At 40.1% G+C, this 18,904-nt stretch overlaps 1 protein-coding gene across 5 annotated transcripts in view; it reads left to right on the top strand.

Annotated features, from left to right (window-relative positions):
- L3MBTL3 (L3MBTL histone methyl-lysine binding protein 3) overlaps positions 1 to 18,904 on the top strand; it is a 79,981-nt gene that overhangs the window by 20,772 nt on the left and 40,305 nt on the right. For all 5 annotated transcript variants that reach the window (XM_063389989.1, XM_063389990.1, XM_063389992.1 and 2 more), the window contains exons 3-11: positions 2,048 to 2,159; positions 4,324 to 4,483; positions 5,473 to 5,611; positions 6,930 to 7,014; positions 9,126 to 9,217; positions 11,656 to 11,760; positions 13,098 to 13,233; positions 18,012 to 18,103; positions 18,640 to 18,791. In XM_063389989.1, coding sequence (XP_063246059.1) covers positions 2,048 to 2,159; positions 4,324 to 4,483; positions 5,473 to 5,611; positions 6,930 to 7,014; positions 9,126 to 9,217; positions 11,656 to 11,760; positions 13,098 to 13,233; positions 18,012 to 18,103; positions 18,640 to 18,791 — 1,073 coding nt within the window. The remainder of the gene's footprint in view (positions 1 to 2,047; positions 2,160 to 4,323; positions 4,484 to 5,472; positions 5,612 to 6,929; positions 7,015 to 9,125; positions 9,218 to 11,655; positions 11,761 to 13,097; positions 13,234 to 18,011; positions 18,104 to 18,639; positions 18,792 to 18,904) is intronic.

The raw sequence follows: 18,904 nt of genomic DNA on the forward strand, positions 1-18,904 counted from the left end.
TCAGCTCTTGCTGCTGACAGCCTCCAGGGCAGGAGTGGCTGGGAGCAGCCTTCCCTGCAGTCATGTGTCTTCCATTGTTGGGTGCCTGTCAGCCAGCAGCCAGTCCTCTGGAGCCAGAAGGGCTGGCAGTCACTGCCTTACCTGCCCGGATGTCCTTGTATTCCACAGGAGGCCCCGGTGGAGGAGGAACATGTGTGTGGTGTCAGGCTGGGCATTGGTTGAATCATGCAGAAATATCCCAGGTGTTTAGGTATCCCTGGACTGTTCAGAAATACCTTTGGTGTGTGGATGTTCCAGCTGATACTGTATGAAGGTGTGGGAGTGTTTTGAAGAGCTGCTCAGTAACCTCCCTGTGCCCAGTCCGCTGGTAGGCTGCCGCAACCTGCAGGTGTCTTGGCTTGTGTTCACAGCTTGCCTGCTGTGAGACAACTCTTGCAGAGTTGGAGCTCTTGAAAGCAAGCAAGGTTTTTCTCTCTGTCATCCACCTGTTGCAGAGGCAGCAAAGCACCAATAGCAAAAGTGAGCTTAACCAAAATAGGAACTCTAGACTAAGTGCATAAGTCAGCTGTTCAGACTCTTCTGAATAGTAACTCTACTGCCTTTCTTTGGGTGGAACAGCATGAATGTCTCTCTGCAAACTGAAGTATCAGCACGTGGTGTTTAGTGCATTTGGTTGCCTTTCAAAGTTGAACTCATGGTGTTTCAGTCCAGATGGATTTATCAGCAGTTTGTCCATGCTTTCATATCTGTTGTGAGCACAGCTGATCACAAGCAAAATTCTTAGCTCTAGCCATCATATGATTGTGTGAGGGCCTCTTCTTCCTTTCCCTCTCCCCAGCTTGTTATTTCTTAGCTGTTCACATTCCTTGGGACTTGTTGGCTCTTTGCAAATGTTAAGGCTGGAAGGACTGTATTAGGGAAAGCACACTGCTGTGATGTGTGTGTATAGGGGTCACCTTTGATTGCATCCATTCTGGCTTATTTTCAGTACTGTGCCATGGCAGGGTCCAAAGTGAGGGAGTGTGATGTGTTCAGCAGCCTCTGGAGGCACAGAAGGGGTCAGTGTAATGCCAGGCAATTGTTCCCATTCTCATTTTCCCAAAGTAAAGTTGCCTGACCAGAGAAACAGACAGAGGCTTCATGCTATGGCCTTGAAGGAATATCCTCTCTGGTGGATGCTGGGGAGTTTTGAAGGACTCCCTGGGATGTAATTTCCCCTGTTGAAAGCTGTTGGTAAGAGCACCACATTGATAAAGACCTGTTCTCTGTGGCAAAGGCACCCCTTTGCTGCTCGGAGCAGACGATCAGGGACAAAACACTGCCTTGAGCTAAACCCATGTAACCAGCTGGGCCTTCAGGCCATGTAGTGGCTGGGAAGCAGGGGTTATTTTCATGTGGTAGTGCTGTAATCACCACGGCATTGGGAAGAAACTTTTCCTCTGGCAGCAGGACGGGTGTAACTCGCGGTGCTGCAGTGGAAGCGCAGCATGTGGGGCATTGTTGAGCCTCGCGTCTGGCTGACAGTAATATCACATTCAGTGTGTAATTAAACACCTCGTAAAGTGCCTCGAGATGTTTGTTTATGTGTGCTTTATAGGGGAGAAGTACTGTGTTTTCAGGGGATGCTGAAATTTCTGTGCTCTGTGAAGCATTTGGTTTGTGGTGTTCGTTCAGCTCCCTGGTCCTCAGAAAGAATACTCGGTGTCTGGAGTGTGTTATTTTGCTGGCAGTGAAAAACATATGGTATGGGGATGTTCCTGTGAATTTCTGTTCCTGATTTTTTTTATGTGTGTGTGTAAGTTAGATATTGGAGGCATCTGTATAAGTATCTATTGCAAATTAATATTTATAGGTATCAAAATGAATTTGCATTTGGCTTGATAGAAGCAAGAATGGCTTGTTTTTAATTCCATGGGGATAAGCAGAAACACATAAAAAATAGGCAATGTGGTGAGGACAGCATGTAAAATCTGTATGCAATAGAAGATGCTTCAAGAGACTTCAGTAAATTTTTGCTATGCTCTATGCCATTTGTTTTGTCTTACAGTTTAGAGTCAATGAATTTGGGGCCCTGGAAGTAATTACAGATGAAACCGAGATGGAAAGTGTTAAAAAGGCAACTGCTACCACAACCTGGATGGTTCCAACTGCTCAAGAAGGTCAGTTAAATGCAGTAAACATTTTCTGTGGTAGAAATGTAGTTTCTTTAATTTATCAAGTTTCCTTAAAGCTTGCCTCCAAAATAAAAAAAATCAACAACTTGTTTACCTTAATGGACAGAGTATCTCTGATGAAGTAACCCATTTCTTGGGATGTAAATTAATATGAAAATAAATACATTTCAAGTTGAAAGGAAATAATTCCACTGTTAAACATCTGAAGTTCAATTACAGCCACAATTTTTTTTTCTTACAGTAATTTTCTCTAAATTTAGAATTGGTATTTCCCCTCTATTTAATTTGCAAAATAATAAATTTCTTTTAATTATTGAGGATTTTAAATTTTAAATTACTGACATTTTTGTTGTGCTGGTTCTCCAGACTGCCCACAGACTCTGCTAACTGCCTAGAGCTCATTTGTGCACTGCAAACAGCCTTGGTATGGTCGGCACAGCTGGCAGCACTGATGTCAGTGTTAGATGTGCAGTGTGTGCCCCTGTAGATGCCTCACTCCTGCCGACTGTGCTTTTCTGCAGCATTAAAATCAGTGTGCAGTAACAGTTACTGTTTGTCTTGAATGGTAAAATTCTAAGAGTTGTAGTATCTATCTACCAGATAAAGTGTTTCCTGGATTTAAAATACTGGAATAAGAAACACCTGTTTTGTTCAAGGAAAGTTGGTTTACGTGGTCATAAATTATTGCAATCTTTTTACAGATTCCAATAATGATGGAGTAGCATGAAAGAGAACATCACAATGGTTTTGGGGTTATTTACAATTGCCTAGTTTTTTCCTTGTTGGTATTACATTTTATCAACTTTCTTTTAAAATATGCTTTCTGTAAGTCCTTTGAAAAGCTGACTTCACATTTTTTGTTTCATAATCATCCCTATAAGCACGAGAATAGAAGTCAGTGAGAGCTTTCCTTTGCTTCTCCCTCGCCCTTAGATCGTAATTGTCATGTGGGACAGTAACACTGGTAGGAAAGTGGTTTGCCTGCCCCCAGACCACAGTTAAGGTGCTTTGTAGGAAGGCACGATGGTTAATTCAAGTTTCAAATCTGTGATGAGCGTAGAACATTGTGGCAGTGTAGTAGCACAAGAAGTTCTGTGCTTAGACTGAGAGGTGACTTAGGGACAGCAAAGCGCGCAACTGCATCCCCTCCAGTGTGACAAACCTAAACAAAAAATTGTGTTTCTACTGAATTGAACTCTGTTTATGGACATATAAACACATTGAGTAAGCATTCTGCTACCAAATTACACTGTCCTTGATGAATTTAGTGCTCCCCAAAAGTAAAAATGCTGCTAAAATTTTCCATTGTGAGAAGAAATAGTTGTTTTGAACCACTTATGATGGTGATGTGTAAACATAACATACATTATATATTCTTCTGGGGGAGATAGCCTGCATGCAAGACTTCATTTGATTCTGCTTTCAAAGACAGTACAGTGCTTAAGCAACATAAATAGTCTGTGACTAGACATTTGCCTTTTGGGGAGGTACAATGACAACAACCTGCTCTAGAGGCTGGAGTACTTGACAGTGTTTCATAGTTGCTTGTGAGGGAAAGTAACTGCGTTCTCTCCCGGATATAGCCTGTCCTAGGCTCTGTGCCTGCTGTGGGGAAATTGCAGCCTGGGATCAGTGAGTAACTTTGTATTTGAAGATGTCTTTGTTACAAGTTGAGTGATGTTTCACTTCTGGTGGCCCTCGGACAGATTGAGCAGTAGCTGCTGCTAGAGACTGCAGACTGTAGTCAGTGATTTGCTTCCAGAAATAGTTTCACCTAATGAAAGGTAACTTCCCCCAACCATTTTCTCCCAAATTTAGGTTATAGGCATATCAGGAAGACATGAGGTCATGGATTCTGGGTGGTGATGACTGTGGGCAGTCAGTGCCTGTCACAAATTCAGTCCTTCCACAAGAGCCACATCAAGCTGTGACAGAACCATAGAATAGTGGATTCTTCTCTCCTGTTGAAATGTGAAAACCCGACTTGCTTGTCAGCAATCTGGACCTCATACAAACACTAACTCCTAGTTCTTCATTCTGACAAGAGTGGTGTGCTTGATGTTTTTCTCTTTGCTTGGCAAGGCCTGCTAAGGATGTTGGGGAATATATCACCTCTGCCTAAGTGAAGTTAACTTTTGTCATTGTGCAGCCTTTTCAGAAAAGACAGGGATCCCCACAAGGTTGAAGGAAACTGCAAAAGTGGATGGACTTGTTTTCTGTGAAAACTGTTACTGCTATGGTACCATAGAAGAATTTGTTCCTGAAGGGAAATTTTGCAGCCAGAAATGTGCCCAGCAAGTAAAAAACAAGTAGGTGCTATAATAAAGCATAGAAACAAAGAATTTGGCATAAATGCTGCACAAGAGTGAAGTGGGATAAAATGTTCATGGTGGGGCAGAGGGAGGTATTAAGCAGACAAGTTTCAGTGTCACCATTGGTTTATAATGTTCTTTCACTGTTTTTTGTGTAAATGCCTTAGCAACATTTGGTTTTGTCTAACACTGACATTGAAGGCAGTCTTTTTTACTCAGCGTGCTGTGTTCTGCTGTCAGATGCAAGCAGTAAAACAGTCTATGGGAAGCATGAATCAGTGTCAGACTCCCACCCTGTTTCAGTCATTGGAATTAAGATAATCAGTAATGAGATGGTTGGGGTGGTAAGTTAATTATAATTAAGTGCAAGAGCTGTTTTATAGCTGACAGTGAGTGAAAACATGAGCATACTGCAGTTTCTCAGTTCTTTTTTTTCATCTAGTGCATTTCATCTCATCATAAAAGCATGGTTGTGTTAGTGTGTCCATTCTGTACTGCATATTGCTAGATTATGGCAGTTTTAAACATTTAGGATTTTGTACATTTTCCTTCATTTTTAGCTAATTGCTTCAAAGTTTTCAATTCTGATTTCTTGTTTAGCAATTTGTACAGTCACATACCAGCTTTCTCCAATTGGATTTGTCAGACTTAACAATTACCTTTGCCTTCCTCTCTCTAAACTGCCCTGCAGTCCTAAACATTTCACAGTTTGCTTCTCTGGGAGAATTGATGGTACAGGAGAAAAGACACACTGTTTAAAACATGTAAAACTTGTTCAGCATAAACTGACAGCTTTCCTTTTACAGTTGCTATTGTGTGTCTCTCAGATTATGCTTTTGACAGACTTAATTTTTCAGTAGTATTTCTAAGAATATATTCAGTATAATACTATGCGACCCACGCATTGACTTGCTTTTTTGCTTGTTTTATGAACATGAGAAGTGAAATAATATTGGCTTTGTGTCATTGTGTTACTCCTGTGATAGAGAACCAAAGGAGGAAAATCCCAGCATGGAATGCAATGGGGAAGATGATTCTAAAGGCATTCGGAAAAGAAAAGCAAAAGTACCTCTCAAAGAAGAGTCCCGGGATAATGGGGAGAAGAAGGAGAATCCCGATGAAATTGTTCGTATGCATCATAAACCCATTCCTGCAAGCGTTTGGGTGGGAGTTTTGCCTGGTATTGCAATGTCTGTAGCTCCATCAGTCCACAAAGAGAAGAGACTTCATCACTCTGTCAGAGCCAAAATAAGTAGTTGGTTTGTTTGCCAATTTAATTATGCCTCAGTAGTAAATTGTAATTATTGACGTTGAATTGATAAAAGCTGTTTTTTGTATATTTTCCCTGTTCTTTAAGAACAGAACAAAAAAGATTTAAAGGAAAAATGATGCTATGTAGACTTGCCGTGTCTTCAGCATGGAAAACCAGGAGTATATATTTCCCAACAACCCTGTTACTTTGTCATTCTGCACATGAATAAATAACTGTAGACCAATAATTTATTTACAGAGAAAGCTGTACTACAGTTAAGAAGGGAATACTTTGGGTTTTCTTAGTGTAATTTGCCTTTGAAAATCATAGCCAAAATTTTGTTTTGCTTTTGTGTTGCAGTGCTTTGGAGCACCTTCTGGGTTTTTTTGTTTTGTGTTTTTTTTCCCTTCTGGATCTATTCTTCATTTTAGAAAAAGCTTACCACAGTACTTTCCCATAAAGTTTGTTTTCTTGTAGTATGTGTTTTCTGCCCAAAGCTGTGACACTACTGGGTGTAGTATAGTTTTCAGGGAGAAGGGCAGAGTTCTGCAGCCACTGAACTGTCAAAGACAGTTGACAGGCTGAAGACACTAGAGTTGTCAGGAGGGAATTTGCAGCTCTCTGTATAGCAGTATCTTAGGCAAAAGTCAGGGGACACCTTCTTTGTCTCCATTCATCTGCCCTCTCAGATGGGTACTTCCTCTGTTCATCTGCTCAGGTGCTCACAGAGCTGTTAATACAAAAGCAGGGAAAAAAATTAGAAGGATTAGTGTCATTTTGTATTTAATAAAGCAATTGTACATTTGAAAAAAAGAATCAGAGACAGTAAAGCTGTGAGAGATTTTTCTTTAAATTACTTTGGAAGTATGAACATGCCAAAGATACTGGTATTTATCAGCAAGGTCTGCTGAAGGCTTCATGATCTGTGCCTGGGTCAGACAAGCCTGGCTGGCTGAATGCCAAGAGGTGAGAGCCCTTCTGCCTGCCATTTTCACTGTGTTTGCTGTGATTTGTCACTGATGGCTCACTTTGCTTCTATTAGACATCTGCACCTTTGTTTGAGGTAGGAGAGAGCTGGGTCCATAGACATTTAAAAGAAGTCACAGTTTTAACTTCAGTATCTCAACTTTTAGCATACTATACTTTTATACTACAGGTTACTGTACTCTTTTTTTCCTCTTTCTAATTTAGGAAGACAAACCTGAAGGAAGGATCCTGAGAGTCTCACAAAGAGCTAGGAGAAAAAGAAAAGGGGAGATGACAGTTTTGAAACAAAGTAAGTTTGTTTATGAAACAAAAATCTCAACCATCAATTCTTCAGGTAGTATCCATATCTTACTGTGAATTGCCAGCATCGTTTCACAGAATTTGTGTTCCCTATTGACTTTTTTTCAGTCCTGTAAAAGGACGGTGACAGTGTTATTTACAGCAATTAATTTTTAAGGGAGGATGTCGTGAGCGTAAATGAAACTAAATGTGCATTTTGGGTTTTTTTCTTTTCATCCCTGTAAATAGTGCCAGTATTAGAGGGAATCAGCTCCATTGAGTTCCCAGATGTTGAAAGACATGTATCAAACAGAAGTGAAAGTTTACTTTTGTTTCCTTGGGGATCAATTTTGCATCCTCATTATGTGGTGGAAATAGACACGTTTATGGAACTGTTTAGGAATAATTGCTATAATCAATCCAAAGGGACATATACTGCGTCAAGCAACATAATAAAACATATTTTAAATGAGTGCTGTTCTTTCAAGCTGTTTGTATGATAGATAGTTTTAGGAAGAATTGGAGAATCAGCTGCTATTATACCTCAGTGGTACACCAACCAAGACCTACATTTTGCCCTCCAGTTGCCAGGCCACTAATCAACACAGAACTCCAATTAGCTCTGATACACCAGGCAGATGAACTACTGGTTGAAGATGCAACAATAAAAGTTATGAAAGATCCCCTTTCTGAGACAGAATCAGTCCTGAAATGTTTCTACAGTTGCTTCAAAGGCTGAAGAGATAAGAAGCAAGGGAGACACAAGCACAAAGCTGATGCTCTGTGGAAATCACAGCTGCCCACTGACAGACTGACTTACAAATTTCTTCTGTTTGGGTTTCTTATTTTTATTTTGGAAAACATCAGTATAAAAGTGTAAACTGGTATAAAATACCAATTTGTATGCAGAACCATGCACAGTTAATTTCTTTAATGGAATAGATAAAAACAGTGTAAATCCCAAATAAAATGAATGTGGTCTAATAGTGTTGAGTGGTCACTATCACTCAGAAATTTATTATCTTTTGGTTACATTATCAGCTTTCTTCAGGAGAGTTTGGCATCACTATTGTTATGGTTCATGTTTTAATCATAAAAATGCTAAGCCAGACTGTTACTTAAAGGATTTATTTTTTCCTGTGAGTAGCCCACAGTCTGGATCAACCCAGAATCACAGTGTGGACTGTGATGAATCCTTCTGACAGTGTGAGCTTATGGTCTGAAATGCTAAGCTGCCTGTGCAGAGGAGGAATTTTAGGTGGAAATGAGTAAAGCAGAGTAGAGGTCTATGAAAGTAGATACATATGTGGCCAGCCTCCAGGCCATCTGTTCTTGAAGTTCCTGGCTATTGCTAGGGCAGGTAGTGCTTTATTTTCAAGGCCTGAAAACTGTGTGACTAGCCTTTATTAAGATGGACTGTAAGCAATATTGCAATCACTATGCAAGTGTTCATACTGTGTGAACAAACCTGAAACTGGAGGTTTCTGTCATATGCTAATGACATCCTGAGGAAAAAAAAGCAATGGTGACAGTTCTGAAGGCTTGCAGAAAATACTGTAAATCACTGCCTTTCTACCCAAAACCATCAAACCACGAAGTGATGGAGTAGGTGAGAAACATTCTGAATACTATTAAAGAATAGGGCATTTCAGCCATGATTTAAAAAATCTTACTATGAGCAGTATCCAGCTGAAAATCCTTTCCACTAAAAGAAAGACATGGGGGGGAAAAGAAACCCCTTAAAATACGGAGCTATTTTGTGATTTGAACTCATCTTTTTACACATTTGCAGATTATATATCTTAATGCTTCTTAGAAGCAATAAGGAAAAACACATCAGAGCAAGACTTTGTAAGTTGTTCTTGTCACCTGAAGGAGCTTTTTTCCTGTTACTAATCAAGGTTTGAACTGCTGGAAATGTTTCTGGACAAACCAGGAACCTTCATGTTCAGCCTACAGAACTTCTCCTTTTTCTGAAATAAGTTTTTCTTTCTGAAATAAGAGCAACACCATGAGTGCATTTCATAAAATGTAAATTCAAGAATATTATGAACTTGTGTTGTGGGGTTTTTTTCTTGAGATGTTAACAGAATTATTTTACTGTTTTATGCTTCTTTATAGCTGTACCCTCTAAAGGAAGGCAAGCATGGTGTTGGGCATCCTATCTGGAGGAAGAAAGGGCTACTGCAGTACCTACTAAGCTTTTTAAAGAGGTATGACCTGAAATTTAAAGTCAGTCAACCACCTAAGATCATGAAATTCCTGGGAAATCAATAAACAAAAATAATTTGAAGATTTTATGCTTTTCTCAGGAAAACCTGCATGATGAAAGTGATGCTGTGTCTGCCAGCAATTATGAAAGCAATTATGTTTTTTCAGAGAATTCTGTTGTTGTAGATGAATGCTGTCAAATCAGACTGCAGAAAGCAGATGTTCTTCCAAAATCTGCAGCTCTAGCCATTCCTTCTACCCTCTGAAGCTAAAAAATATGATACATACCCACACTTTTTCATGCCATATCATTTTCTTTATGTATGTTTAGCAATGTGGTACAAAGGTCATCTTTTGTCTTGTTGCTTTGATTATTACCTGCCTTTTCTTCAGCTTCTGCTGTAATTGTATTTTGTTACTACATCAGATACTACTTTGTCCTGTGCTCCTTTTGCCTGTCATCTGATTGGGTGTCACATCTTCCTCTCCTGCATGTCCTTTGCCTGCCATGGTAGTCTTTGTCATTCCAGTGCTTTCATTAGTGCCACCTCTCTTGCTTGGAAGATTTCCATACTGTTATCTTCCCTTACAAAACCTGGTGAAACATGTGAACTCAGCTGCTGTACTCCTGCTATGTGTTACCTTTTTTTTGATGATTCTGTTCTTACTTGTAGTCTGTTTCTTGTATCCATTTCTTTCAGTATGCTTCATACTTCAGCTATGAAATATTCTCTAAAGCAGGAATTAGCTTTTCAGCTTACACATGCATATGAAGCTGATCCTTAATTGGTGGTTTAGTCACTATTGAGGTAGAAAAGTGAAGAACTGGGATTTAAGTCTGCAGAATCCACAGATTTGTAGGTGCAAGAACAACAGTCTCCTGACTATCTTCAGTTGTGTCCCCCTGTGGTATATACTGGTTCAAAAATCAGCAAGAAAACAATTAGGATAGAGTGTCCTAGTGGGAAGGTAGATTCACAAAGCGTTGCTCTGCCTTTCTGAAGGTCCATGAAATGCTATTGCAGTACAAAGGCTTTGCAGGGCACTGCACACAGTGCTGAAGTCTGGAGTTACGCAATGTTTCCTCCCCATTGCACCTTTCTCATCCAGTGCATCTTAATTTAGTATTTTCTTTCAAAGTCTTTAGCCCCTGGGTAGTGCTTGATTTAGTGCACAGTGTTTAGAGCCTGTAGCAGAAAAAGAATTCTTATTAACCCTCAGAATTGGCCAAGTAATGTTTCTCAGTTTTACAGGTGAACCAGCAAACCGAGTAGGTTAAACCAAACATCACCACAATTATGAATCCTTGATTTCTGTTTGCATTTTGAGATTTACCATTTCAGAAGCAGTCCTTTTCACTGTGTTGTTTCATACCCTTAGTTAGGAATGGTCAGGATGATGAAGGGTCCTTGCCATTTCCTGGTACTTAAGAGTGATTTCTAAGCTGTGTCTCACAAGGTTTCCCTTCCTTCCAAGTAGGTGATACCTCTCTTTGTATCTCCCTTGGTACCTTTCTCTTCCTTTGGCTGCAGAGGTACTGCAGTTGACTCAGGAGCATGTGTCTCTTAGAAACAGAAGGAAAAGGGAACATTTAAGATACTTTTCCTGTGTTTTTTTCTGTAAGCATTTGGGACATATAAACTGGCTGTGAATTTGTTAGCCTGTGGAAAACTGTCTTCAATTTTGGTTACTTATTTTTCTGATCTTTCCTCCAATTTAACCTTAATATCTGCTGTCTTCCTCTTTAACAGAGGGATGATGATGCCTGCTACTTGAAAAGATGATTGATCCATCCTGCTTAGCCTCATTTTCACTTTCTGTTTTTTGAAAGATATTCTTCTGGGTTCATTGTAATGTGATGTAAGGATAGTCATGTTCCTGTGGTGTACAAATTCTTCTGGGAGACTACATAATCTGGACTCAGCATATGAAGGACAGCAAATAGGCCATCTCTACATACAAACAATGTTTAATATTTCTGCCTTTGGTTCATCTTTCATGGCCTGAGATGTGTACCTGGAGAGGCAAAACAGGGTCATTTTTGTGATTATTATAGGAATAATGTCCACCAGGAAGGTGTCAATGTCACTGTACAGGCTGAAAACTAAATAATTAAATTGCTAAGATGTTTTATTGACTATTAGTGAAAAAAGTTGAAGACAAATGATGGCATCTTCTTTCCCTTGACTCTTTTGCTAATTCTTCGTAATTTTCTTACATACTCTCAAGTTTCGAGTAATTCTTGTATGATTGTGTTTTTCAAACAACCACCAATTTCTCTTTTCCTCTCTACGTTTTTGAAAATGTGAAAACTAGAATAATTTGTTAGTTCCTTCAGAAACATGACTACTATATAATCATTGGTCTATTCCTTATTAAGATGTTGTGTCTTTCTCTGGTGTACTTTCAGAAGTACTGAAACTGTTCTTTCCCACTGCAGTATCAATCTTTCCCATACAACAAGAACGGGTTCAAGGCAGGGATGAAGCTGGAGGGGGTGGATCCTGAGCACCAGTCCATCTACTGTGTTCTCACGGTGGCTGAGGTAAGCAGGCAGCCAGTGAGGGGTTATAGTAGACACTGAAAGGAAACAGCAGCAGCTGAAAACCCTCACTCTCACCTAACAGGCAGGCAGAAACTGTACGTAGGAAGATGGTTTTTAAATTAATAATGCTGTATTATTTCTGCCTGATGGACATGTGAAGAATATATCCAGTGTCAATGCAGCAATACATATGTTTAACAGATATATACACAGATAACAGTATTAGACTAGTTGGATGATGTGTGGTTTTATCTGTAATTCTGTAGTTTGTGTTTAAAATAAAAAACAAATAGAAAAGAAACATGACAACTGATACAAAGCAGATTTATGGAAGTTTGATAGTATTTGCAGTTGCTCTATTCACTGATACAAATACCTGAAAGTTTATTGTGTTGCTGTTGTGCTACAACTTTTTCAGGCTAATGGCCACAGAAATTGCCTGTATTGGCAACCTGGGCAAGTTGACATAAAATATAAACTCGGTTTTTCTTTTTGCTGTGGTTCATGACATAATTTTTCTGATTAGCAGCTTCTTTGCTTTCAATGGAGAACCTGCTTCTCAGGCATATTTTGTATATATTTTAAGCATACCTTACTTTAATTTTTTGCGTAGTTCTAATTTTTTTTTTTACTTAATTTATGAATTAAAATGGAGAAACTTGAAGTTATGTCAGAGTACAAATTAAATATAAAATAGGGTTGATGTGGAAATTTTCACTGATGGCTGCAGTAAATTTATGACATTTGGCACTCGAGGAGATGTGGAGACCTTCCATACAGAGAGAGTATTGTGTCCTGTTTTTCTCCTCTTCTCACTGGTTGACTTATTGCTTCATGGAATAATGAAGTTCTAGGGAATACCTCCACTGATTTCTCATCTTTACTTAAACAGTTTTCAATATCTCTCTGGAGAGCCTTTTGAACATACTTATTGTTCACTGCTCCCTTGCATATCAGTTAATCAGGATAGCTTGAGAACCTCATTATCTGCACTTTGTCCTCAGTTGTATCAGATGTATTCATGATCTTCTGTAGGGCTTATGTTTTACTCTGATGCTGGGTTGAACCATTTTCAAGGTTTTGAACACTACTGGCAATAGCCAGCTTTTTATTAAATTCTTTTGACCGGAAAAGGAGGCACTCAGGCTGAGAATAGCTTTGCCTTTTAATTCTCTCCTTTTTATCAAATGAATTTATTCATCCAGTACTGGATTGGGCAGAAGTAAAAAGCTGACTGAAAACATACAGTTATTATATGTAATATTGAGTGGAAATGGTTATGTGTAGGGCAAAAATCTTAAAACATAGTGTTGTATGTTGTCAATTCTTGCTTTTAGGTTTGTGGCTACAGAATAAGACTACATTTTGATGGATACCCAGATTGTTATGATTTCTGGGTGAATGCTGATTCTTCAGACATTCATCCTGTTGGATGGTGTGAAAAAACAGGTCACAAGCTTCATCCACCTAAAGGTATTGTTTAGTTTAAATCTGTGTGTCTTACACAGTTCTGAGATCAAGGGTACCTGTGTAATGCTGTAATATTTTTTCTTGGCAGAAATGTTTAATTCATTTAGTCAAGAGTATTTGAAAATGGCAAATTAGGCACTAAGTCTTGCCTAAAATTTCAAGTTTGAAAGCGTGCCCCTTTTATTCAGTGGAAATTCAGAGAAGCCAAGAAAACAAAATGGGCCATAAGAGTCATTCATAAGGCATTAGAAAAAAAACTGAGCAGCAAACCTAGACCCCAGCTTATTGCAAGGAAGGTGGCATCATACTGGTGACATACATGCTTAAACTGAGGTCTCACAGGCAGCTGAGGATCCTTTAGTGGAAGGTCTTAGGACGTTTTTGCTGCTGCCTAGTGATCACTATGGATAATGGCTACAACATAGGGTACGTATGTCGGTACAGACTAATAAAGACTGTGCTCTTTCCACAAAGATTAAGTCTGAAATAGAGACAAAAAGAGGAATGAATAGGGAGAAAAAAGGTAAGGTTGCAAGCCTGAAAGTGTAATTTGTACATAGATTATGTAAATAGCATACAGGTGTTGAAACGTGTGTAATTTACTTGCATAATTAATTCCATTTCACACTGTGTAACTTCTTTTGGCAATTGGAGGGCATGGGCACTTGTCGTGGTTGGGGGGGGAGGTGAATTTTTCCAGGGGGATGTGGGCAGTCCAATCAGTGATCAGCTTTTCTGCTGGCACCTAGATTGGTCACTCGGAGGTTTGGACACGCCTCTGAGGACACAAAGAGTTAAAAGCAGGAGTCTGGGGGGCTCGGCCTCTTTTCAGATCCTGGTTTCAGCAGAGAGACGTCTCAGGCCTCCTTCCCCTGCCCAGCCACGAGGCTGGGTGGGGGAGGGGAAACACGTGGTCGGCTCAGGTAAGCCGGAGCCGCTGGGGGGGGGAGAAGAGAGTGGACAGGACTGGAACTGAGCTGCCCCGTCCAGGATGGAGGGGTGGAAAACTGTGGAAGTGCCTTCTGTGTGTGCTCACCCCCTCCCCCCCCCCAAACTCCGGGAGAAGGTGCCGAGCCACGTGGGAGTTGTGGAGCCTGGGAGTGCCTGAGCCTGCAGCACCCTGCTGAGAAAAAACTGTTAACCCTTGTGTAGCAGAAAGAAACTTTTCTTAGACATTGATTCTCATGACTGGTGGTTTCGGAGAGAGGGAAGCGGCCTGAGACTGAGATGATAAAGCATGATTGGAAGGAACCCGATGGAAGAATGAGAGGAGTAGCCTTGGAGCTGGACTTTTCTTGCATAATGTCAGCCATGGACTGAACTTGAGTCTCTTTTGAACATAAACTGCATTTTTGGGTGGATGCAGCTGCCCTTGCTTTTGCTACAGTGACTGGCACTTGAAGAGTGGAGCGAGCAGAGAAAAGAGGGGGAGGGTGAGGTGGCACCCTCTGCCCTCAGGGCAGACCTGCTCCTGGAACCCTGGCCCCTGGGTAAAAAGGGGAGAGCTCGGCATGCAGCATCCTTAAAAAGCCCTGTATGTAGTTTTGGCCTATGAGACAGCGGTGAGAGCGCTGGACATAGGAAAAAGAGAGAGTCACCCTGGCAGACCTCTCTGGGCGGTGCCACGGGTGACATGGGAACACATAAGGAGTAGACCTGTGTGTTCTGGAGAACAGTCTGTGGTGCCAGAGAGACTCCTTTCTCCCTTGCTGAATTGAAGATTAGTTTGTTTTTGAGTGGTGATTGTTTGATCTAAAACCCAAAGGTTGGTCTGTGAAAAGTGATGGGTGGGGAGGTAGAAACTGGGAGAAGAAATGTTCTAAGAAGTTTTTATTGCTGTCTCTGTGTGTGTTTAAGAGTATTTCTGTCCCTGTTCTTATGTAATTAATAAAGTTTTGGTGGGTTTTTTTTTGTTTTCAAGATTTAAGCCTGCTCTGCTCTGTTCCTGATCACATCCCACAGGAGTTGTTAGAGAAAAAACATATATTCATGGGTGCATTAACATCTGGCCAGTGCCAACCCATGACAGCACTGAACTGTAGCATGAAAAATGTGGTCCTTGTGGAATATGGAGGGAATATGTCGGAATGATGGGAGTAAGTCCTGAAGTCTGGAAAGTGAGAAACAAATGAGTGTGCCATTTTGGCATACACAGTGAGGGTAGTATAGTGTGATTCAGAAGGGCTGGAAAATGAGGAGTGCCCAGATTCAAGAGGATGTGCTTACAGAGAATTATAAAACTGTGGTTGTAAGGGCTCAGGTGTGGGAAGTGAGAGTAAAGCCACTGGAAGTGTAGGGGCAGTGTGTGAGAGGATGGCATTCCTTTGGGTGAGCCTTGAGAACCATGAGCTGCTCTTCTGAGTGCTCTGCAAGCTCCACTCTGGCTACAGGGCAGGAATGCTCTGTGTTGCCACTTGCCTTGGGACACAGTTCTGCATAACTGGCTGTATAGAAATAGCAATTTCTTGAACATAAATAAGAATTTCTTAGAAGATTTGCCTTCATTATGTAATTACTTGTATTCCTGATGTTATTACTGTGTGCTCAGTAAGTTTTGTATCTATGACAAGGATTTGTCATCTTTTATATCTTACATGCCTGGTTTAGAAAGCTTTTGTTAACCATGAATGATTGCCCCTGGAAGAACTTTGTGGGGTTTTGCTTTTCCAAGAAGGCAGTATGCCAGCTGTAGGTTGTTGGATTTCTATTTTAGTTGGGCTGGACAGATCGGTTGTATTTTGCTGTGGTGTGATATTTTAATAATGATTTCTATGGTGCCCATTGCAAATTTTACAGATGCTAAAGCCAATGAGAATTATGACATAGGACACAGTATTTATATTACATTATATATTTTGAGATATTCAATATATTGAGTTCCTCACCCCAGAGAAGAACTCAAAGGTTTGCATTAGTACCCTTTAATTTCACAGCTAAAATGCAAATTTATCACCTTCATGGTATAAACCCTAAGCAGTTCGGAACCTGGTGGTCTGACTTGGGGTGGGGGGGCAGGAGGTGGGAAGTGAAGGACATAAGATAGGAAGAATATTATTCCAGATGTTTTCTGAAACATATTTCTATCCATGTTTATTAAAATGGAAAGGGTGGGTAACTCTTAGTGCTGCTAGGTAAGACAGGTCTTGTGATAGGATGTCTCTCACCCCCACAGCAGCAGAGGCAACAGGCAGCTGCTGCTGGGCTTCCAGCAGGCATAGGAGAGTGAAGAGGCAAAATCAAACTGAGTTTCACAGAAATTAAAAAAGATGGTTTTCAGAACATTATTTATTTTGTGTAGCGGAAGCCACATTTTTATCTCACACAGGCAAAATCTGCAGCAGGAGAATGGATGTACATATATATATATGCATGTAAAAATTGCATTGACTGATCTATATCTGCAGTGAATAAATCAAATTGACCTTTGGTCTTGTTATGAGAGATGAGTTAGGAGCTTAAGATCTCCCTTTCTCCCTTGATGACAGAAAGACCCACACTGCCAAGAAGCTGTTTCACAGTCTACTGAAACCATTTTTTTCCCGTGGGTTTTGTCCTAGTTCCAGTAACTGATCCCATCAACTCATGCACTAGGTGGGAGTTTTTTATTGTCTGCTGTGAGCTTTGACTTAAGTTTGAATACAATTCTCTAGAATTACAAAGCAAAAATGAAAAGCCTAAATACTATATTGCTTTAAAAATAGTTTCAAATGATCTACAGCCGTAGTGTATCAAGACAAGAGGCAATTAGAGTATAAAGAAAGTATTTTTGTTTAGACTTGTAGATTAATTTATGTTTACTACTGTTTAAAATGAAAAGTGAGAAAGCCCTGTGCAGAGAAGGTGAAGGTAAAGTGTTTTAAACTTGCAGTTCCTGGGATAATATGAGAATCTCAGGTTAAACAAAGCAGTTGTCTGTGGCATATTTGAGTAACACTTCAAGTAGTTAAGAGGTGGCACATTTCAGTAAAGACAGTCACTCACTGAAATCTGTTGTGGTTTTGGTTTTGCTTTGCTGGGTTGTAACATACTGACTAAAAGAGATGTTTCTACAACTGTTACATAACAGAAAAATGAAGGAGGAAATCTATTTGCTTCCAACTCCTAGCATTGTTTTTTAGATTAGAACTACAACTGGATTTTTGTAGATTAGTTTATGCAGTTTATGTATTTTTTTCCCCTAAGAAACTGAGCGTCAAGAGAAAATCAGATTTCTTTTCAAGTGTTGTATGCACAGAATACAAAATGTAAAAAGTCCATGCAGGGGACAGTTTACACTGTGAATTGAGAAGAGGTCCTGAGACATTGATTGTGTAAGCAACTGTTTTGATCTAAGCTAGGGAGGTTGTTTTAAAGCTAGGAGTGATGATGCTGTATTAGTGGTAGCCTGATGATGTCATATGGTGGAGTCTGGAGGAGGAGGGATTTTTTTTTTTCTTGGACTGACTGGCATAGTGGGAAGAGCTTTGGGATCTGTAGGTCTTTTTCTGATTCTGAACTAGAAGCAACAGACTGAAAAGCAGGTGGAGAACTCTTGTTGGCTCTGTGTGTGTGTGTCAGTGAGACCAACAAAGGGAAGTTAGGTGGTACCTGGGAGGCAGACAAGTGGTCATAAGGTGAGTTTTTTTGGGGGAGAGACAAAGAGGTGACTTGTAGCCTGTGCTGCCTGGAGATGTTCATTCAAAAGGAAGAAAAAAGAAGTATGAAATTGGTGTCTTACTGATACATACACCTTGTGTCTCATACCTTTAATTTCTTGCCCTTCTTTTATAACCCTCATTTAGGATATAAGGAAGAAGAATTCAGCTGGCCCTCCTACTTAAAGGCATGCAAGGCTCAAGCTGCTCCTAAATCACTGTTTGAAAACCAGAATACAGTAAGTACTCACTCGTTACTCATGGTGTAATTGTGAGTATGTTCATGCGTGTGGTAGAGACTTATAGCACATGTCAGTGGTGGCAGACTTGAGTCCTGAAATTTAAAACAAAAGTGTTTACAGCAAAATGAATAACATTCTAACATTCTCTACTGCAGCTAACCTCTGCAGTTCCAATTCATTACTTTCCTACTTAACTGTTTACACTTCCAATGCATTCTTAAATTAAAGACTTGTTATTTGTACTGTGCCTTTCACCATAATCTTGTGGAACGAGAATGTTCTTTCAGAGAGCGTGTCTAAGACAGCTAAAAGTAACACATTTAATTTTAGCAACATGTTTAGGACTTTTTCTTTCATAAACTACAAGTTTCTGTGTGTGAGCATCTCTCATGTCAGCTAATTAGGCTGCTGCCACTCTGTTGGGACAGTTAATTGGGAAACTTGTAAATGACATGAATCTATTGATTGTGGACGACCAGGAGATTTCTGGATTTATAGTATTTGTCTTCAGTTAAATGTCTTCCTCTATGTAGACAGTGATTCCATCTGGATTTCGAGTGGGGATGAAGCTGGAAGCCGTAGACAAGAAGAACCCGACTTTCATTTGTGTTGCCACGGTAACAGACATGGTGGACAATCGTTTTCTGGTTCATTTTGACAACTGGGACGAGAGTTACGACTACTGGTATGATGTTTTTGTTTTGTATCCTAGTGAGATGTATCAGAAATGTGTTAGCTTTAAGTGCTGTTTTCTGTGATACTTTCCAGACTGGTGATACAGTTACCATATACCAACTT

This window comes from Prinia subflava, chromosome 2 (assembly GCF_021018805.1).
Source record: "Prinia subflava isolate CZ2003 ecotype Zambia chromosome 2, Cam_Psub_1.2, whole genome shotgun sequence".
NCBI classification, from domain to species: domain Eukaryota; kingdom Metazoa; phylum Chordata; class Aves; order Passeriformes; family Cisticolidae; genus Prinia; species Prinia subflava.